Source organism: Rhipicephalus microplus, chromosome 6 (genome assembly GCF_043290135.1).
Source record: "Rhipicephalus microplus isolate Deutch F79 chromosome 6, USDA_Rmic, whole genome shotgun sequence".
Classification (NCBI taxonomy): domain Eukaryota; kingdom Metazoa; phylum Arthropoda; class Arachnida; order Ixodida; family Ixodidae; genus Rhipicephalus; species Rhipicephalus microplus.
Genome location: NC_134705.1, coordinates 103,989,933 through 104,009,632, shown reverse-complemented (window position 1 = coordinate 104,009,632; position 19,700 = coordinate 103,989,933). Strand labels below are relative to the sequence as shown.

Here is a 19,700-nt window from a genome sequence, read left to right as displayed (position 1 = left end):
GGGGGGTCGGTAGCAGGCACCGATAATTACGGTAGTGTGAGCTGACTGCGCAGTAACCCAAATTGCTTCGATGGACGAGTCGTAAGCAATAACTGACGGTTGGAATTCTTGTTTAACAGCTATAATTACTCCTCCTCCTTTAGATACCGATCTCTCCTTGCGAAAAACTGTAAACTGTGCAGGAAAGTTAAGTTCAGAGTTCGAAATGTCGGCCGACAGCCACGTTTCCGTACCGATCAAAATGTCGGCGGAACATGTGTACAAGAAGGAATTTAGGGTGTCTAGCTTATTTAAAATGCTCCTAAAATTTATTAGGAGCAACGTTACTTCAGATTTGTAGGTGGAGTTTCGATTAGAAGAGGTAGTTTGTCAATCAGCGAGAGGTTGGTGCGGAGAGACTTCATTAGGAGAACTGCCTTGGGGTTTCATTGCATGGGGCGTGAATTCCTGTCTGGGAGTTACTTCGACAACGCTATCAGTGACAAAGTTGTATCGAAAAACGCGGCCCCAAATGTACAAACAGTTAAAGCGAACCGAATAACGCTCGCTTCCTTTGCGCTTAAGCTTTGCAAAATCCCTCAACCGTTTACGGGGCATCTGCACCTTCGGCGAGAAATCTTCGTCAATCCAAACCTTGGGAAAATCTAAGTTTTTCAGTTTCGGGGCATTGCGCAAGACCTCGGTTTTTGACTTAAAGTTTAGAAATTTTATTATAATGGGTCGATCAAAATGCGGGCGTCGCTTACCGACGCGATGGGCGCGTTCAATGTCACCAACTTGTAACTCAAGGTGCGCGGAAAAAAATTCTTTAACAATTTTTTCTGTTTCCTCGTAGTCTTCTTTGTCGGTCTCGGGAAGGCCTTTAACGATGAGGTTGTTCCGCCTCAGCCTGTTATTTATATCGTTTACTACATCAACGAGATCTTCATTTACTTTTGATATGCTTGATTTTACTTCACGTACTGAATCACCTACATCTTCGCACGTTGACTCAATTTGCGATATCTTTTGCAGACCTCTCTCAATGTCATGAATTTTAGCATTAATGCCTGCGATGTTTTGTTTTATTTCTGTCAGTGTAGCTGTAGTTTCTTCATGAAAATCTTTCATCAAAGCTAGAACGTCATCAATCTTCGGACCAGGGTTCACTTCCACGTCACCAGCACAGAGTAGGAGCAAAGAAAGGCACGCGCTCACCAACAAAACACATGGTCTCGGGCTAGCAAGGCGGGACAAGTTAGACGCGCCATTGAAGCGAGCTCTAGGGTAACTTGTGTTCTTACAACAAGACACAAACGACCCGATGCGTGCCCGGTATGTAGACACGTCTACACCCATACTAGTGCCCAGGATACAGAACACAACAAGGAATAGTGGGGATCAGCGGCCAGCAGTATGCAAGAAATAAAGTTCTGTAAAGAGGGCAAGACTAAATGCCTACCTAGAACAATCAAAACGAGGACTTAGCCATGGCTGCTGCAGGCCGCAAATCCCAAGAAAGAGCTGTGGGCAGCGTGTTTATGTAGTGTCCGGTGGCGCTACATGAATAGGTCCGTAATGTAGCAAGAAAAATAGAGCTAGTGGTGTGCCTGAGGCTGCAGCTTTATGCTGTTATGTTCGTTGCATCGGTTTCCTTCTCATTTCTCAGGGTGCGTTGGGCTCCTAAACAGAAAATTGGCATGCGAGATGTCTTGTGGGTTTCCCGGTTACGACCCTATGAATGAATTTTTGAGATTCATTCCTGTTTTCAATTCAAGCTAGATGACAGTGGATGTTTGTGTGTGTGTGTGTGTGTGTGAGGGGGGGGGGGTGCACGTCGGTGCGTGCAAATGCGGGAGCGCGAGCTTTATTGAGCATTATAGCTTTTTTAGTTTGAGCTTGCGTAGGCTCTAGAATGGTTAACTACAAGTGTTGCGCGCGAATTCAACTTTACTATAAGGTCTCCAAACATCAACGAGTCCCGCTGGTGTTCCCTGCACTGGTTGATTGTGAAGCTTCTAAGTCACTATATAACAAAATTGCGGCCGCACATGGTGATAGTCGAAGCAGTAGCCACCGTATATACTACGGAACACTCTCTACTCTATAAACGGCCTCTAGAAACTAGGAATGATTTAGAAAAAAAGGGTAGAATCAAGAAGTCAATTGAAAAAGGCTACTTATAGCACATCAAATCAAAACAATGTTTATTTACATCTTGAAAGATGTGGGTAAACTTGGGCAAAAAGCGAAGCAATTCGCTTTAGAAAAGCCCAAGCACCCATGTACAAGGTATACAGTCGAGAACACAAGCATGTAGAAATGCTGATTCAAAGCCATTATTTCGCGTTACACACACGAAAGTAAAATTATCCGAAATATTTTTATAAAAAATATTTCAAATACTGTCGCTAAAGATTCAAACCAACGTGATAAGTACACAAAAAACAAACAGAAACGAACTAATGTGACAGTTAAAACCATTTTTTACGTAATAATAAAAATCAAAATGCATGGAATATGTATAAATTTTAATAGGTACTCTGAGGAAATCATAAAGAAAAATAGATTTTCTTTAAATAATGTCAATGTAACATTCTTCAGTACAGTATTTATTCTTGCATAAGAAGACTTACAAAAGTGTACCTTAATATATATATATATAATTATATATATATATATATATATATATATATATATATATATATATATATATATATATATAAATATATATATATATATATATATATATATATAAATATAGTGGGAGTAATAATTTAATGGGCCAGTTAGTCTTCGTGAAGGTATGAAATATGGCAGAACGGGAGCGTTGTCAACAAGGATAAATATATTTATTTCCCAACAGTTTCAGGAGCGGTCCTCCCTTCATCAGGGGATGAGTTTCACTGTGCATATATATATATATATATATATATATATATATATATATATATATATATATAGTGCACTTTTCCAATTTTATGTCGCTAACCAGCAGATTGTTCATTGTTGCAAACAATGCCGCACCATCTCTCTTCCATATTCAGTTCCGCGAAAATAATGTTCCAGTAGTCTTCTTTTCGTAGAGAATAAAAAGGAACATTTCCACATATATATTAGTGACAATTATGAGATCCTGTTGATTGTTATAAACAGTTTTCTAGTGTGTGAGGCTGATTTCGAGTCAAACTACTTATAGTGGGCACAACGTCGAAACGAACAAAGAAATTCCTTGTGTGCCCGCGATATGCAATGTTTCTTAAAGAATGAAGAGCCCTTTCTTTTAACATAAGTATTTTATGGTTGTTTCTCTGTGTAAAAATTCCCCACACCAGATAACATTGATTATTATTTAACAAACAAGCGTAATATAGAGCATTAGTTTCATCAACACAATGAGAATGCGTTGAAATTTCTCTCATGTTAAAATTAAATGACTAGTTGCATTAAATTGCGACAGTTAGGTGCAGACATGCAGTTTTATTCAATTGTGTTTCGTGACAGTGCCTCAGTCTTCAGTAAATAAATTTGCGGAGCCTTAATAGGACTTCCCAGATTGTGGTAAATAAATTGCACTTGATTTCGTCACGTAGGTTTTCGCTATGTCAGCTACAGCTGCATAATTCTAGCTTTTTTTATTATATATACTTATCGTTGTTTCTCAGATACTTCGGTAGAGTGCAGATGCCGGGCGCTCCTTTTTCGACTAATGCCGTCACCATTGCCGTTGCCATCTACGGTGCTTGTATACCTCAGAGGCATTAAAGTGACTGATAAAGATGTATACTAAATTGAATTAGCGAAAATACCTGCGCTTTATTGTGATTTGAGCCCGAGACCCTCTGTAACGACGTCGAGTGAAAGACCTCAAATATATGCTGGTGCTTCAAGCTTATTTGCAAAAAGATTCTATACAAACATCATATGGGGAAAAAATTTGCATAAAACCATGTATTTATGCGTGGCGGGCCGCGCGCTTATCTGTAGAAACAAGAACATTAGAACAGTAGAAACAAGAACATAATTAAGAACTTCTTAGTTATGCTGATTCTCCACATATCGGTCTCAGCTTCCTTCACATACTTCTTAACCGATAATTCTTTTTGGTTTGGCCCCCTGCTGTGGTTTAAGTATTTACCAGTCAATTTTCTGGTTCGATTCCTCCATTTTGTATCGGCATTCTTCATGCACAAGTAGCTGAATACCTTCCTAGCCCAACGATCCTCCCCCATTTCTCTCAATCGCTTCTCAAATTTTATCTTGCTGCTAGCTTCCCTGCCCTCAAATGATGTCCATCCCATATCACCTTGTACTCCCTGATTTGGTGTATTCTTGCGAGCTCCTAAGGGCAGCCTACCTATTCCACGTTGCTTAATTTCTAATCTTGCTTGAACTTCTGATCTTATGCACAAGACCGTATTGCCGAACGTCAGACCAGGAACCTTGACCCCTTTCCATATCCCTCTCACAACCTCATATCTATTATAATTCGACAGTCCTGTTTTTCATCACCGCTGCATTCCTGTACCTTTAGTCGCCACGTATATTTCGTGTTCCCTTAGGTACTTGGCCCCATTGCTTATCCATACACCCAGATATTTGTACATCTCTGTTATCTCTAGCGTGGCGTCTAGTATTCCAAGCTCACTACCTTCATTATCATTAAAATTATGACTGCTGATTTTTCCTTTCTGAATCTGAAATCTAACCTATCTCCCTCATTACCGCAGATGCCCATCAATCTCTACAAATCTCCCTTGTTGTCGGCCATTAGCACTATATCATCAGCGTACATCAATGCTGGTAGTGCCTGTTCAATGAGTTTTCCTTGTTTGACGAAAGAGAGCTTGAAGCCCAGTTCACGTCCCTCTAATTTGGCCTCTAATCTTTGTAGGTACATCATGAATAACAAGGATGACAGAGGACACTTTGGCTTAGCCCTCATTTTACTTCTGTAGGCTTTAAAACCTGTTTTTTTTTCACTTTATAACTGCCTTGTTACCTTTTTAAATATCCTTTAAAAGATCGATGACTCCATCTTTCACACCTAGTGCGTCCAGTATTCCCCCCAAGTCATTTTGAACCATGCTATTGTATGCTCTTTTAATATCCAAAAATGCTAGCCAAGGGGCGTGTTCTTTTTCTGCTATTTTGATGCACTCCGTCAGTGAGAACAGATTGTCTTTCAATCTCCTGTGTTTCCCAAACCCATTGTGCAGCTCCCTGAATTTCAAAGGCGAAACAAGGAGCTGGCAAAACAAGGAGCGAAACAAGGAGCTGCACTCAGAATTTGCATGTGATTATGTAACGTGAATCGGTGTAATTTTTGAACGATCTTTCTTTGCGTACTTAAAAGCAGGAATTTCGGTCTGTGGTTCTGTTGGTCAATGTGTCGCACAACTCAACGCACTCTACTACACAACCCGGTAAAGGTATCAGTACTGCCGCGCCGCCCAGCCATCCTGATATGCTCGCTGGTTCGTACTTGTCAGTATTGTCAATCAAAAAGCAAGTATCACGCATATTTGTGGAAAACATAAGTACGTGAGTATCAGGCGTGTGTTAATTTATATCTCAAAGGCAGAGATACGTGATTCTCAAGAAAGCAGTGTTTATTACGCTGCACTAACACTACCACGCTATAACCCAAAAAAAATTGTATCCTAAGTTTTACTAAAGCGACATGGTTGTGCAACCTATCGCTGGCTTGAATTCTAGAAAACTTCCATTTCTAGATACATTGTAAAACCAACAAGTTAAAACCAACATGTCCTACCGGAACACGCAGATATGCAGGCAGTTTTTATATGTTTTCTGTTTTGAAACACTCATAAAGAGGTCTCTGTACTATTTTTTCTGCAATGCATATTGTCATATTCATTGGTCGTTGGTTTGTTCTTGTTTTGCGATCAAAATAACACGCAATTGATCAACACAATAAATAATGCATTGTTTATTTCACCGTCCTCGGACCTGATGTTGTAGGTTTGGTCTGGAATACATGCGACAGAAACATTATATGTCAGCAAAAATAAAAAAAGACATTGTCTAAAGGAGGGTGAAATACTTGCCCAAGTTGGGATAGGTCGAGTTCCGTCTCCAGGTCTTAGGGGAGACCAAGGCTGAAAATGATAAAGAGCGACAAATACAACAAGCTGCAAACTAAAACGCACTCTACTGTGTAGCGTCGTAAGGATATAGTTTTACAGCGAAAGCTATTATGAGATCACAACCAGGGTCACGCGCAGTTGTCCAACGCCTCCGATGCAGGCATCGCCGCGCTGCGCCGCAGTGGTCTAGGCGCTAAGGTACTTGGCTGCTGATTCACAGGTCGCGGGATCGAATCGTGCCTGAGGCTTCTGCATTGCCCATGGACACGCTAGTGTTGTGGGCCCGTGTGCTCAGATTTGGGTGTACGTTAAGTCATATGTTGTTTTTTGTGCGTTAAGTTCCGCATATCAGTCAATCGATCCACCGCAACCGCCAGAATTCGAAATCAAACCACGTGAAATTAGCAGAAAGAGCTACCGTCAAAGACACAGTGGCGTTCGAAGCCGCGTCTGCTGGGTGTCAGCCCAGTATTTTTCCACCATGCTACGCCAGTGATTTTGACTTGTTCGAAAACGTCGCTCTAAGGACGCAGTCGGGCTCGATCCCGGGTCCGCTGGGTGCCAGCCCAGCATTCTACCACCGAGCTGAACTCATACTTGTTACTTTACCATTCATCTTTACCATCCAACCATTTACAAAAGCTTGTTTCTCTTTACCTATAAACTGTAGCACATACCCACTTCAGCCATAATTCCTCATCGTCGTCATACACTACATGATCAATAAGCGCGAAATCTTTTGCAATTGTTTAACAGATACCACGTTTCTCAGAAGGATGACGAAAAATAGCATAGCAAATGCCATCCTACTATCAAATAGTTTTTTATCAATTGCAAAAAACAGCTTTCTCAGTATGATGCAAGTACGTTTTTTGGCACTGGTAGACGCTTGAGACACTTTTCACATCAATTTTAAAACATTTGAACAGACACTAGGTGTGGATTTGTCAAAACGAACCGAGGTAAATAAAGAGCGAAATGTTATCATTTTTAAGGATGTTATAAAACAATCAATAAATAAAGCTTAATTCACAGTTCAGGTCTCCAAACAACGCCCTTTGAATCATTGATGTAACTCTGATTGTTCACGTTATTACAGGCTAAGAAAAGCAGCGTGGCAAAAGCTGCTCTATAATCAGTGCCCTAGAAGCTGGAGCAATTACAAATACGTGGCTGCAATTTTTAAGCGAACAGTTGCCGCTGCGAAGGATAATTAAGATAGCCAAAGTTCTGAGTTCCTTCCAAAGCCAGGCCACAGTAAATCACTTTTCAACTTCCTTAAAGCTAAAAAAGTAATCCCACTATCAACAAACCTCGAATCGGTTGTTTCAACGCCACGTGAGTTGCCTACTTTTCTGGAAAATAATGCTCAAGGGCTGGAAAGCTGCTTCACGGCTGCTAACTTTTACCACTCGCCGTGCCTGTTAACAGCGATGACTTTGAAGAGGTGACAGCGTCGTAAATAGCACAGGTAGTGAAAATATTACCCAATTCTGCTCCAGGTCCCGATGGAATAACTGCATCGCTAATTAAAATAATCCATAAAGTATCACCTAGAGATTTACTAGCTATAGTTAACCACTCCATTAGACATTGGTGGTTTCCGCTTGAGTGGAGAATCACGAAAATAATTCCTTTAATAAAGAAACATGGAGCTGTGTTTACTTTGGATAACATTAGGCCAATTTCACTCACATCTAATCTAATAAAACTAATTGAAAGACTTCTACACAATAGAATAGAGAACTGGTTGGACGAAAATGCAATTTTAAGCCCATGCTAAATTGGATTCAGGCGTGGCTGCTCTATTTGGTGTGCCCATGTTGATCTGGAAAGCAGGTTACAACTAGCTCGTTCTAAGAAATAGGTTTCCGGCTTAGTAACTTTAGATATCGCAAAGGCTTATGACAGTGTTGAACACATTAAACTAATAAATTTGCTAACGCAGATTGGGTTACCAAATTACTTCGTGGCACGGGTTTACTCCTTTATAAAAAAAGAATTCTATTGCTCTCAATCTGGCATGTCGTCTTCAAATTATAAACAAACTAGAGGTCTACCCCAAGGATCGGTTCTTTCACCATTATTATTTATTATTTTATTGCGCACAATTTCAGTACAACAGGATGTACAGGTGTATGTATACGCTGACGACATAGCATTTTTTGCCACAGCTACAGATATACATGCATTATATCAGATGCTACAGTTTTATATGAACGCTCTGGACACATAGTTAGACGACATAATCTGTCATTAAACATCAGGAAAAGTGCAGTCGTAGTTTTTCTATAAGTGTTCCAGTCTAGATTTCCGTACTTTACAGACAGGACTTTATCCCGCAGGTGACATCGATTAACTACTTAGGAGTGACTTATACTGAAAACCTATATTGGAGTCCACACATAGAAAATATGGCAGCTAAAGGAGCACAGACGCTTGGAATGCTTCGTAGACTCAGCAATAAACGTTGTGGTTGACGTCGTTATGTGCTAGTAATGATATGTTGTATGTATATTCGCCCAATATTGGAGTTTCGCTGTGTCTTGTTTTCTGAAGCACCCGCCTACAAAATTAGACCACTGGTACTACCATAACGCGAAGCGCTATGGTTATGTCTTGGGCTCCCAAAATTTGTCGCAAAAAATATTTATATAAGGAAGCGCGCCTGCCTTCTCTTCGCGCTGGGTTCCAAATACTAGCAGTCCGTACCTTCCTAAAATATACGCATCCCCACATAGGAGGTCATAATATGTTTTCATTAAAGAGCCGACGTCCTTATTAAACCATCAGTGGTCTAGATTAAAATGTCCACAAGTCATCGTCGTACAGAAGCTCTTGGAAACATTACAAGTTAACCTTCGTGAAGTACGGGCACTAAAACACCTATTCAAACAATGAAAATAGAATTGGACAATATTTTCCCTAATAATTACAAGACTCTTCCCAGTAGATATCTAGATGCCATTTTGAAAGACCACCTGGCAAGATTAGACATAAATATTGTATTAGCAACGAATGCTTCAGTTTGTGAAGAGAAGGCAGGAGTCGGAATTGCATCTTCAGTGTTGGATTGGTCTTTTTCGTTTCGTTTACCCGATTTTACGCCTAATTATCAAGAGGAATTACTGGCGATTCTCTTAGCGTTACGAAAATTACCTCAAGCCATAACAGAAGCTATTATTCTTTCAGACTGCTTGTCTGTGTGTAGTTCATTTGCTGCGCCTAATATGTCCAATGCTTTAAAAGTATTTTACGACCTTGCCCCAAGACATTTACGACTTATTGGCTTAGTGTGGATACCAGTGCATAAAGGTTTAACCCTCAATGAATATGCAGATGCACTCGCAGTAGCCTCACATAATTATCCCATAATTTCTATAATACCGACGCTAGCACTTATCGCCGTGGCGCGCTTTCAAAAATTTGTCATGTCAGATCAGTTTGAAAATTCTCGATTGGCAACATCGGATTTTTCCCATCAGAAGTACCCCTTGAAAAATCGATGGTGCTTCTCTAGAACGGCGGATTTATCAATTACGAGACTAGGACGCCGAGTCGCCCCCCCCCCCCCCCCCGAACTTTTATCTACACAGGTCTGGTCAGGCACAGTCTCCCCTATGCCTCCACTGCAACGAGAGTGAATCCCTTCACAATTTTCTCTTAACATGCAGGTTATACACAAACCAACATAGGAGACTGTTAGAAGAACCTCTCCGTAGGTTGGCTCTAAATTTATACCTTCCGGTCGTCCCCTCCTTTGGAGCAACTGAAAAGGAATTTAGCAACAGAAATGTTTGCGAGGCCCAATGCGACTTTCTAAAGGCAACAAAACGATTAGAATGTTAAGGTTAGGCATAAATTCACTTTATTTCAAATCATATTAGACGTTCGTTCTTTTTATTACCTCTATTTTATTTCTGATGTATCGTTTTCCAATTGGTTCTTTGTTTAAACATTGTTATCTAAATAATCAGGGTGGTAAAACAACTCCACCTCACAAATGAAGGCACCGTCCGTTTCATGGCCGATCCCCCGTGGTGGGTTGCGTCAGAACTCTGAGGAACAACCAACCAACCAACCAATGGTACGCGCTGGTACTTACTGGCACTTCGCTGGGAGCACTGGAAATCAGCTGTGTCGCACTAAAAGGGGCGCTGGCTTAATCGCTGTGATGCTGGTGCACACTGCGAAGCGCTAGAAGCGCTGTAATTTTCACTGGAAAGCGCTGGTGAATACTGGAGCACGCACTGTTTCTACCAGCGCGGCGTGTACATTAACGTAGCGTGTGCCCTGGTATATTTCGGTGTCGTTGAAGCTAAAAGGCTTGATTCGACAGCACGGAGAGATGCTACCCTAACAGATACGGAGCATACGTAATCGTTACGGTGCACATACGTATCTCAGCAATTTTAATGCACCTTTTTTGTATATGTGCCCACGTATACCGATCATATTCATATCAGCCGTGCATTTTTGTAAGGATTCTAAGCTGCAATGTTTATAAGCCTGGAGCTGGACGCCACTTCTGACAGACACAGGAAATTGTTTTTGCCGCCAAGTTGATGAAACGTAAATGAGCTTTCTCGATCGCTTCGCAAGGTTTCACAGCGGAGGCGATGGAAACAGCTGTCATTCGATTCCGCCACACGCGTAAATAGATTTATGGCCATGCTTATCCTTGTACTTACTTCAGGTAACAGTTAGAAATGTTCTGAAGCTTAAATGCAGAACTTCAACCATCTCAATTCACGACGTAGAGAGTGGTCTTAGCCAGTACCCGGTCCAGCGATCATTAGGCCTATCGTGCTGGCCACGTCGGTGTATATATTACTGGCGCTTCTTGCTTCGTGCAGTCACAATTTTAAAGTGTGAGAATATTTGTGAAGTGCAGTTTAGACCTCCATGAACCTCATTCAACCATTTGCTTTGTGTCGATGTTCGTACAAGGAGCGCTGACGATCGATGCGTCGGGCTATCAGCTACGCACGCTGTCTCCGAAAGCTGCCGGCCGCACTTAGCCGGTACTTCTCCGACTTGTATGTAACAACACGCCATTTCCAGTTTGTAATTTGGTACCCCCCCCCCCCCCACGTGAACTGATCCCTGGATTGCGTTTTCCGAAGATTGCATTAGTATTTCTTTGGACGTTTTTTTTAATTGATTGCATTGATATATAAGTGCATAATTCTATACACTGGTACGCCTGCTGTGTACTGCCAGCGGAGGCAAGCAAAACAGCTGTCGCTCGATATCGCCATGCCGTAAATGCATGTCTGGCAATGATTGACCTTCTACTTACTTTAGGTACAGTTTAAGTAACAAAAATGTTGCGAAGCCTAAACGTAAAAACTTCAAGCATAGCAACTAAGCTTCTTCAAAAGTGGCCTCAACAAGTGCCCCGTTCCAGCGAGACCTATTGTGCCAGCCACGTTGGTGTACAGGCTGCCGGCGCTTTTTACTGTAATTAGGGCCAATTCAAAAGTGTAAAAATTACTGTAAAGTGCAGTTTAGAGATCCCTGATTCTAAATGAACCAGTTTTCCGTGTGTGCGGTTCCCGCACAAGGAGCGACGACGATCGAGGTGTCGTGATTTCAGTAACACAGAAATCTTCCTTCTGAGTGCAGTAGCCGGTACTTTTCTGACTCGTATGCAAGAACACGCAAATCTGAGTTGGTAATTTGGTGCGCCTTTGTGAACTAACACACTGGCATACGTTTTCAGTGAATTGCATGCGTTATTTTTTAGGCGGTTTCTTGGTTGCGGGTATTGATATACCTGCAAATATGTAATCAGGCAAGCCGGATGTATACTGCTATATCGTAGCTTGCACAAAAAAAAACACTCAATATTCATTAGTGTGCACTCTTATCTACCGAGCAAGTCATTTGAAATCGTCTGTACTTGATGACCAGTACCAAGTGCGAAAACCGACTTTCCGAGGAAAAGCTATTGGCAGCAACAGCGATGATTTGTGACTGCTCCTCCAGTCAATCTGAAATTTTTCAGAGTTAACTTGTGGATTCTTCTAAGAACTGAGCGCTCTTGCTAATATCCGCACGTTAGTCAGCGCCTGGAAGCCGTTGGTCACAATAAAATCAAGACACAAATGGTATTTGTAAAGCAATATCGCATCGATTTTGAGTGTGCGACTTGTAAACATGAAGTCGAACGGTGCGTTCTTCGGATCAATAGTCATTTTACAACGCAACAGGTACGTGCTGGCGTAGCGTTGTAAAAAATACAAATGACACAGACCAAGTCGACCAGAGCGAACCCGTCTGAATAAGTGTTGGTCTGTGTCATTTTTACCTTCGTCAGTTTGTTCTTCGGTTCATGTTTTTCTGAAATAATTGAGCCCTATTCATACGTACTGTTATACAGCTTAGGCTTGGAAGACGGTTTGCAGAATTTGTGGTAGCGTCTGGTCACATGAAAGCAAGCATTCTAAATTACCTAAAAGAAGTTTTTTATTCAGATCTCTTTCTAAAAACACGTTTTTCAATGTAATATCTCTGTACAGTGTCGCGTAAAAAGTTTGACAAAAATTGTAGTAGAAACAGGTCTTCCTGTTTCTTTATATAAAACACTAAACCATGTAGGCATAGGCCAGAATGTCTTAAACCGTGTAAAAAAAATGGAGGTATCACCTGGAGCGAGATCTTTTTTCTTTAAATTGCAGACTGAAAGCTTGCCCATGAAAACATGGATACAACAAAAAAAAAGGCTTATTCGTTCCTTGGAGTGTTAATTGCCTTCTCTGCAAAAAGCCGGAAACAATCGAACATGTTTTTCTGCAATGCTGGAATGCATTCATTTACTGAGTTGTTCTCCGAAAAACTTTGAAAAAAGATCTACCTCTTGATGTAGACGGCATCATAATTCTACCAGTAACAAATTGATTGATTGATTGATATGTGAGCTTTAACGTCCCAAAACCAGTATATGGATTATGAGAGACGCCGTAGTGGAGGGCTCCGGAAATTTCGACCACCTGGGGTTCTTTAACGTGCACCTAAATCTGAGCACACGGGCCTACACCATTTCCGCCTCCATCGGAAATGTACCAGTAACAAATGAAGAAGGAATACCTTTCGACCTAGTTCTAATACTGGGCCTGCACGGTATAAGGCAATCTAGAATGGCGGTGCGCCATGTTGATGGTAATGCACGTCCGGTTCGACAATACTTCTTTCAATCTGTCTGTTCATTCGTGGAATCACATAAAGAACAACAAAAGGGATCGAATGGCTTCATTTAGTAGAAAGCCTTCTACAGATGAAGGAATTTTAAAAAGCATGTTAACTTTGACGCTTTTGACTTCTTTTATTTTTTTACGTTTTCCTTTGTGTGATTTACATTTATTTGTGAATGTTGTATGTACACAGGCAATAAAGAAAGAAAAAAAAAGACGCAGCGTGGTAGGTGCTGTAGTCAATTCGAAATCATGGGGTGGCGAGTTCGAATCCCATCCTTTTGTTTTTTATCTTTATTGTAATGCGCGCTAGTTTACTTAAATATTTATTTATTTATGGTGAATGGTAACTCCCGTTTTAACCCTGTGAAGTCATTTTGCGCAGAGTACTGGGACGCTGCCACTCCAGCGTCCCAGTACCAGCGCCATACTGGGCTCATAATCAGGCATGGCGCTGGACGCTCGTACTCAGTGGCACTGGTTTGTGCATTGATTGATTGATTTGTGGGGTTTAACGTCCCGAAACCACCATATGATTATGAGAGACGCCGTAGTGGAGGGCTCCGGAAATTTTGACCACCTGGGGTTCTTTAACGTGCACCCAAATCTGAGCACACGGGCCTCGACATTTCCGCCTCCATGAGAAATGCAGCCGCCGCAGCCGGGATTTGAACCCGCAACCTGCGGTTCAGCAGCCGAGTACCTTAGCCACTAGACCACCGTGGCGGGGCGCACTGATTTGTGCAAATGGTAATAATGCTCCAGTGGATATCAAGCTACTGTGCTTGCAGTAGTTACCTAATGAGGGTTTTGAAAAGTCTATATAAGGGCGTTCTTTAGCTTTCGCTGTGACAGTGCTGCGCCTTCCGCGCAGGCTTGGCGTTTTTTTTTCTTCTGTGTAATGCTTAAAGTTACCACGAGCAATTGTCTAGCTGTCGGAAAATTCGCAGTAGTTACGTTACAAAAAAGATCTCCAGTAGGGGTCCCCTACTCGACCACAAATTGTTTGCTTTGAGCGAAAAAAAAATCGCCAACAGTTGTACTATAAAAGTGTTTAGTAAGCGGCCATTTTTCCGTAAGCACTACTGGCCATCCTCGAAATTACTCCTTTAGATGCCACCTGTGGGATTCACGCGAGGAATTACTCGGAAAACGAATGCCGCTTCCATTACTGGCCATGCAATAGTGGCAAAAGTCATCTTGGAAAGCCAATGTTGGAAGCTGCTGCTACTACAGGCCCACTCCGTTGTTTAGACCACTGCTTACAGATAGTGGTGTTATAAATTGTGTCGCCAAGATTTTACCCTTTGCATAGTGTGAGGTGTTTGAGGCTGAACGTCAAGACACGCACACGAACTTATGTGATATAAATTGAGGTGAATTTCAAGATATGTTTAGTAAGGTGAGACTTATGAAAGTAAAATGAAAATGGTGACGTTGTTTTCATGTCACCATGATGTCAAAAAAATTTGCTTATCCAGTCGCACTATTGAAGGCTGATTGTCACATTTACGCACAGTTTCCGTATTCGCCTCCATGATTTCACAAAGGGATGCAATGGCAATGCGGATGAGGGGCTTGTTTGTGGCTGTAGCTGGCTCACTATGCATTTGTTTAGCAAGACCTCCATTTGTGTGATACAGCGGTGCGTTAATTCCCAGCGTATGTTGAATGGTTCGCATAGTTGTCGTGCTAGAAAGTCGACTCCGTTGCTTGACAAGGTGAGCCTCTACAAGCTCTTCTGTGGTATTGTCAAATTTACAAGATGATGATGCGCTTCCTTTCAATCGAATGCTTATAAATAGCAAGATGACAAACTGAGCCAATCTTTCTGCGATCATGTTTAAATCTCAGTTAAGCACACCGAAGAACATGAACAAGGAGATTCAGACAGCAAGACGCCTATCCGAAATTTTCGAACAGACGTGGCACATTTATGTTGACCGGTGTGCGTAGTCGTTAAGCACATTGGCTAGGCCCACAAAGCAAAATTAAATGTAACGATGACTTGACCTTTAATAAACAAATCAATCAAATCAATCAATGCTTATATCTGTCTGCCTTTATAATTAGATGTCAGTCTACCTATCAACCTATCTATGTAACTGGCTATTTAGCCATGTTTAAAGGTTTACAACATAGCAGCGGCAAGGAGTGATTGTGCACGCTGCACTGCCTTTTTGAAGTGCACCTCTAGGGCAAGCCGCAATAATCTAGGGCAACTCACGCTATATTCTGCAGGTCAGTTAGGCCGTTGTATTTTGAGCATAAGAGTTAGTGCTCTCTGTAATAGTACTAGCACTAAATTACTAGCAGTAGTGGTAGTTGTAGTAGTAGTAGTGGCATAAACGACAACAAGGGCAAAAAACTACGCATCATTGACAGCACAAGGAGAACATGGTACGACCAAATCAATGTGCAACTTTACTGACTGGTCTTTTGCGGCTAGCATTAAGTTCCTTTCGCTGGGCATCATGAAACACTTACCCCACTTGGACCAGCAATGGGACTTGTGGGGCTTGATGGCCGCGGAGACTGAAAAGAGTACATCAAGGTAATCTTGATACTTGTCCTAATACACATATTTCTTTACAATTTCCTTCAAGTATTAACTTATCGCAAAGGGCGCTTTTCTGGGGAAACTGTTCCACATCATTGTAGTTTTTTTTTATATTTGTTTTCAAACCTACTTTTCTGCTTTCTGTGCTGAGTTCTGTAATCCTAAGCTAAAACTTCACCCCTGAGTTACTCATCAAGGTAATGTCAATGTCATCGAGGCCTTTACCACCTTTCTGCGTTTATTGTTCAAGCACTCCAGTCATTTGCGACGTATACGTTCAAAGTAACAATCACATAGACGTAGCTGAAGAATTCGCAAGACAGGTGCCCGCCACTCGTCAGTTGACAGGGAACGTCAAAGTGGGGGTCCGACCACTCACACACTGCGGACTTTTTGAAAGCAACAATGTCAACTTTGAGTGAGACAAGAAGAAGTTAGGAGAGAATAGACGCCTGAGAAAGACGGTCGTCAAGATCAATAAGGCGGCTAAGCTCGCAAGTTGAGTAGTTCATTATGGTGGTAGACATACGTATTCTCCAAGCGCAACTGGTCGCACTAGTTACATTTAGTGCAATTGCATGCCATTGGCTTCTGAGTACGTTCTACACTTTGTGTAAGGTGAACCACTTCGGTGTGTTATAAAAACGTAAAAACTAATAATGCATGCCTCAGGATAAAATACTGCATTAGGTAACGAATTGGTCAAGCTAGAAAATAGTCATATAAGCAAGCACTAACAGAACACGGTACAAGCCAAAGATTGTACGACGTGCCGTTGTCGATCTTTCTTGACTGACATTGCGTTTTTATTTCGTCGGCATCATAAACAAAGCACTTACCCCACTTGGAGTAGCAGGAAAAGTTGCGGGAGTTAATGGAGGCGGAAACTGAAAAACAAATGTAGCAATACAATCTTCATTAAAATGCACAGACGCGCATAACTTCTGCTGTAAGTGTATTACCGTTAGCAGTAGTGCTAGAACGACTATCTCTAATAATATTTGTAGTAATACCATTATTTTAGCCAATAGTGCCTATCATTCATATTTCACAAAATACACAATTGTATAACAAATTATATCTAGCTGCGAACTTCCCTTTCCGAAATGGTGTATCCCTCAAGTGTAAATTATAAAAATATTCATGTCACCGCTGGAGGCTTAATCAGTAATACAGTGGCCTCTACTGGTGCACTGTAGCTTGAAGTTAATTTAATATGTCGAGACTCATAGCCTTGCTTTGATGACATCACCTTGAATGTTTTGAGTTATGGCATCTGCTATGTCTGAAATGACTTCTATTATTCACAAAATTTCAGTAATTTCACACATGAGATAAGTAGCTAGAAATATTTCACAAATTACACAATCGTATAGCAGAATATATCTAGCTGCAAACTTCCTATTCCGAAATGGTTCATCCCTCCCGTGTAAATTATAGAAATATTCATGTCATCGCTGGAGGCTTAATCAGTACTACAGTGGCCTCTACTGGTGCACTGTAGCTTGAAGCTAATGTAATGTCACGAGACTGATAGCCTTGCTTGTATGACATCGCCTTGAATGTTTTGAGTTATGGCATCTGCTATGTCTGAAATGACTTCTATTATTCACAAAATTTCAGTGATTTCACACATGAGATATGTAGCTAGAAATATTTCATCTTCTGTAGCCACTAGCTTTTGATTTAAGGCATGTTTTTCTGAAAAACCTTTAGAACAAATGTGATGAAGATGAGCCTTGAACTAGCACTCCCTTTAAACATCGCAATAATTGGGTGTTGTTGCGCTAAGCGCCGCTCTGAGGCCGAACTGATATGTCATGGTGAGTTCAAATGCAACAACGCTGAAGGCGGAAAATACCGGTGCGATTCTGCCTGTGTCATTAGTTTGTCCACCGCGTCGTCGAATGGAATGATAGGTTGACGATCGCGTCCTATAAGTTTGTACACTCAGGGCGGAGAATGCATCTCTTGTTTAGTACGATGCCAATGCGAAGTCCGCAGGACAAGTCGGCGTGTTGATAAGTAATCTTTGTGTGCCGATGTGAGAAAGTGTTATTATGTTATATGAAGTTTGTGGACCTTTATTTAATGCCAAGTATGTATGTACTTGAGTCAACAGCATCTTGCGTAAAAAGGTTGAATGACTAAACCGTAATCTTAACATTTCAAAGGAAGATGATGGCGGACAACCCTTGTACATTGGTGAAGAACAACGAGCCTCTTTGTAAGGGTCCTTTTCCGTATCCGAACTTTTGTTTTATTCAACGTAGTTGTTATTGCTCAGTCCGGCTGTGAGAACACTGTTCTGTAACAAACGAGCTCCTCGTCTTTTTTTCGAGGAAGAAATATAGGTGACCCAGCACCTCGCTGCTGTTCCTTTTGTGAAAACTCGTGACCAGGTCATACGTTTGACGCCGTGTTTTTGATACATCTTATGTCGAATTATTTAAAGCTTGCGGTAACTTAAGTTTCGGTATCGCAAACGTAACAGGCGACACAGCTGCTGGCATAGTGATTGTTATCAATTTATGAATAGGTCCGTAATGTAGTAAGATGAATAGAGCTAGTGGTATGCTTGATGCTGCAGCTTGATGCTGTTATCTTCGTTGCATCGGCTTCCTTCACATTTCGCAGGGTGCGTTGGGCTCATGAACAGAAAAATGGCGTGCGAGATGCCTTGTGCTTTTCCCGGTGACGACCATATGAATGAATTTTCAAGATTCATTTCTGTCTTCAATTCAAGCTAGATGACAGTCGGTGTTTGTGTGTGTGTGTTTGTGTGTGTTTGTGAGGCGGGGGGTGTGCGCGTCGGTGCGTGCAAATTCAGGAGCGCGAGCTTTATTGAGCATTCTAGCACTATTAGTTTCAGCGTGCGTAGGCTCTAGAATGGTTACTACTAGTGTAGCGCGCGAATTTAACTTTACTCTAACGTCCTCAAACATCTATGAGTCCCGCTGGTGTTCCCTGCACTGGTAGATCGTGAACTTTCTAGGTCACTATATAAAAAAATTGCGGCCGCGCATGGTGATAGTCGACGCAGTGGCCACTGTATATATTACGGAACACTCTCGACTCTATAAACGGCTTCTAGAAACTAGGACTGATTTAGCACAAAGTATTAGAATCAAAAAGTCAATTGAAACAGGATACTAAATGCACTTGAAACCAAATAATGTGTATTTACATTTTGAAAGATGTGGGTAAGCTAGGGCAAAAAGCGAAGTGATTTGCTTTAGACAAGCCCAAGCACCTATGTACAATTATATACAGTCGAGAACACTAGCATTTAGAAATGCTGATTCAAAGGCAATAATTCGCGTTACACACACGAAAGTGAAAATATCAGAAATATTTTTATGAAAACTAATTCAAATGCTGTCGCTAAAATTCCACCCAACGTGGTAAGTACACAAAAACAAGCAAAAAGATACTAATATGACAATTGAAATTATTGTTTACATAATATTTACAATCAAAATGCATTGAAAATGTATAAACATAAGTAGGTACTGCGAGGCAATCCTAAAGCAAAATAGATTTTTATTGAATAATGCGAATGTAGCATTCTTCATTACAGTATTCATTGTTAAATAAGAAGACTCACAAAAGTGTTTCTATATATATATATATATATATATATATATATATATATATATATATATATATATATATATATATATATATATATATATATATATATGTATATATATATGTATATATATTTATACATATATAAATATCACTTGTCGAACTGTGCCATTGGAATGCAAAAAAAAAAAGAGGGACACAACCTCCATTCGTCGGGCAAGCTGTTCTGTTCTGCCTCCTCTTCCTCGCTCCCTAGCATGCGCG

The 19,700-nt window shown here is 41.1% G+C and overlaps 1 protein-coding gene across 1 annotated transcript in view; it reads right to left on the bottom strand.

Annotated features, from left to right (window-relative positions):
• Positions 1 to 19,700, bottom strand: part of LOC142765967 (uncharacterized) — a 150,379-nt gene that overhangs the window by 52,551 nt on the left and 78,128 nt on the right. The window contains exons 8-10 of the mRNA XM_075867775.1: positions 16,685 to 16,732; positions 15,773 to 15,820; positions 6,051 to 6,101 (exon numbers count right to left, since the gene is read on the bottom strand). Of these exons, the coding sequence (XP_075723890.1) occupies positions 6,051 to 6,101; positions 15,773 to 15,820; positions 16,685 to 16,732 (147 nt within the window). The remainder of the gene's footprint in view (positions 1 to 6,050; positions 6,102 to 15,772; positions 15,821 to 16,684; positions 16,733 to 19,700) is intronic.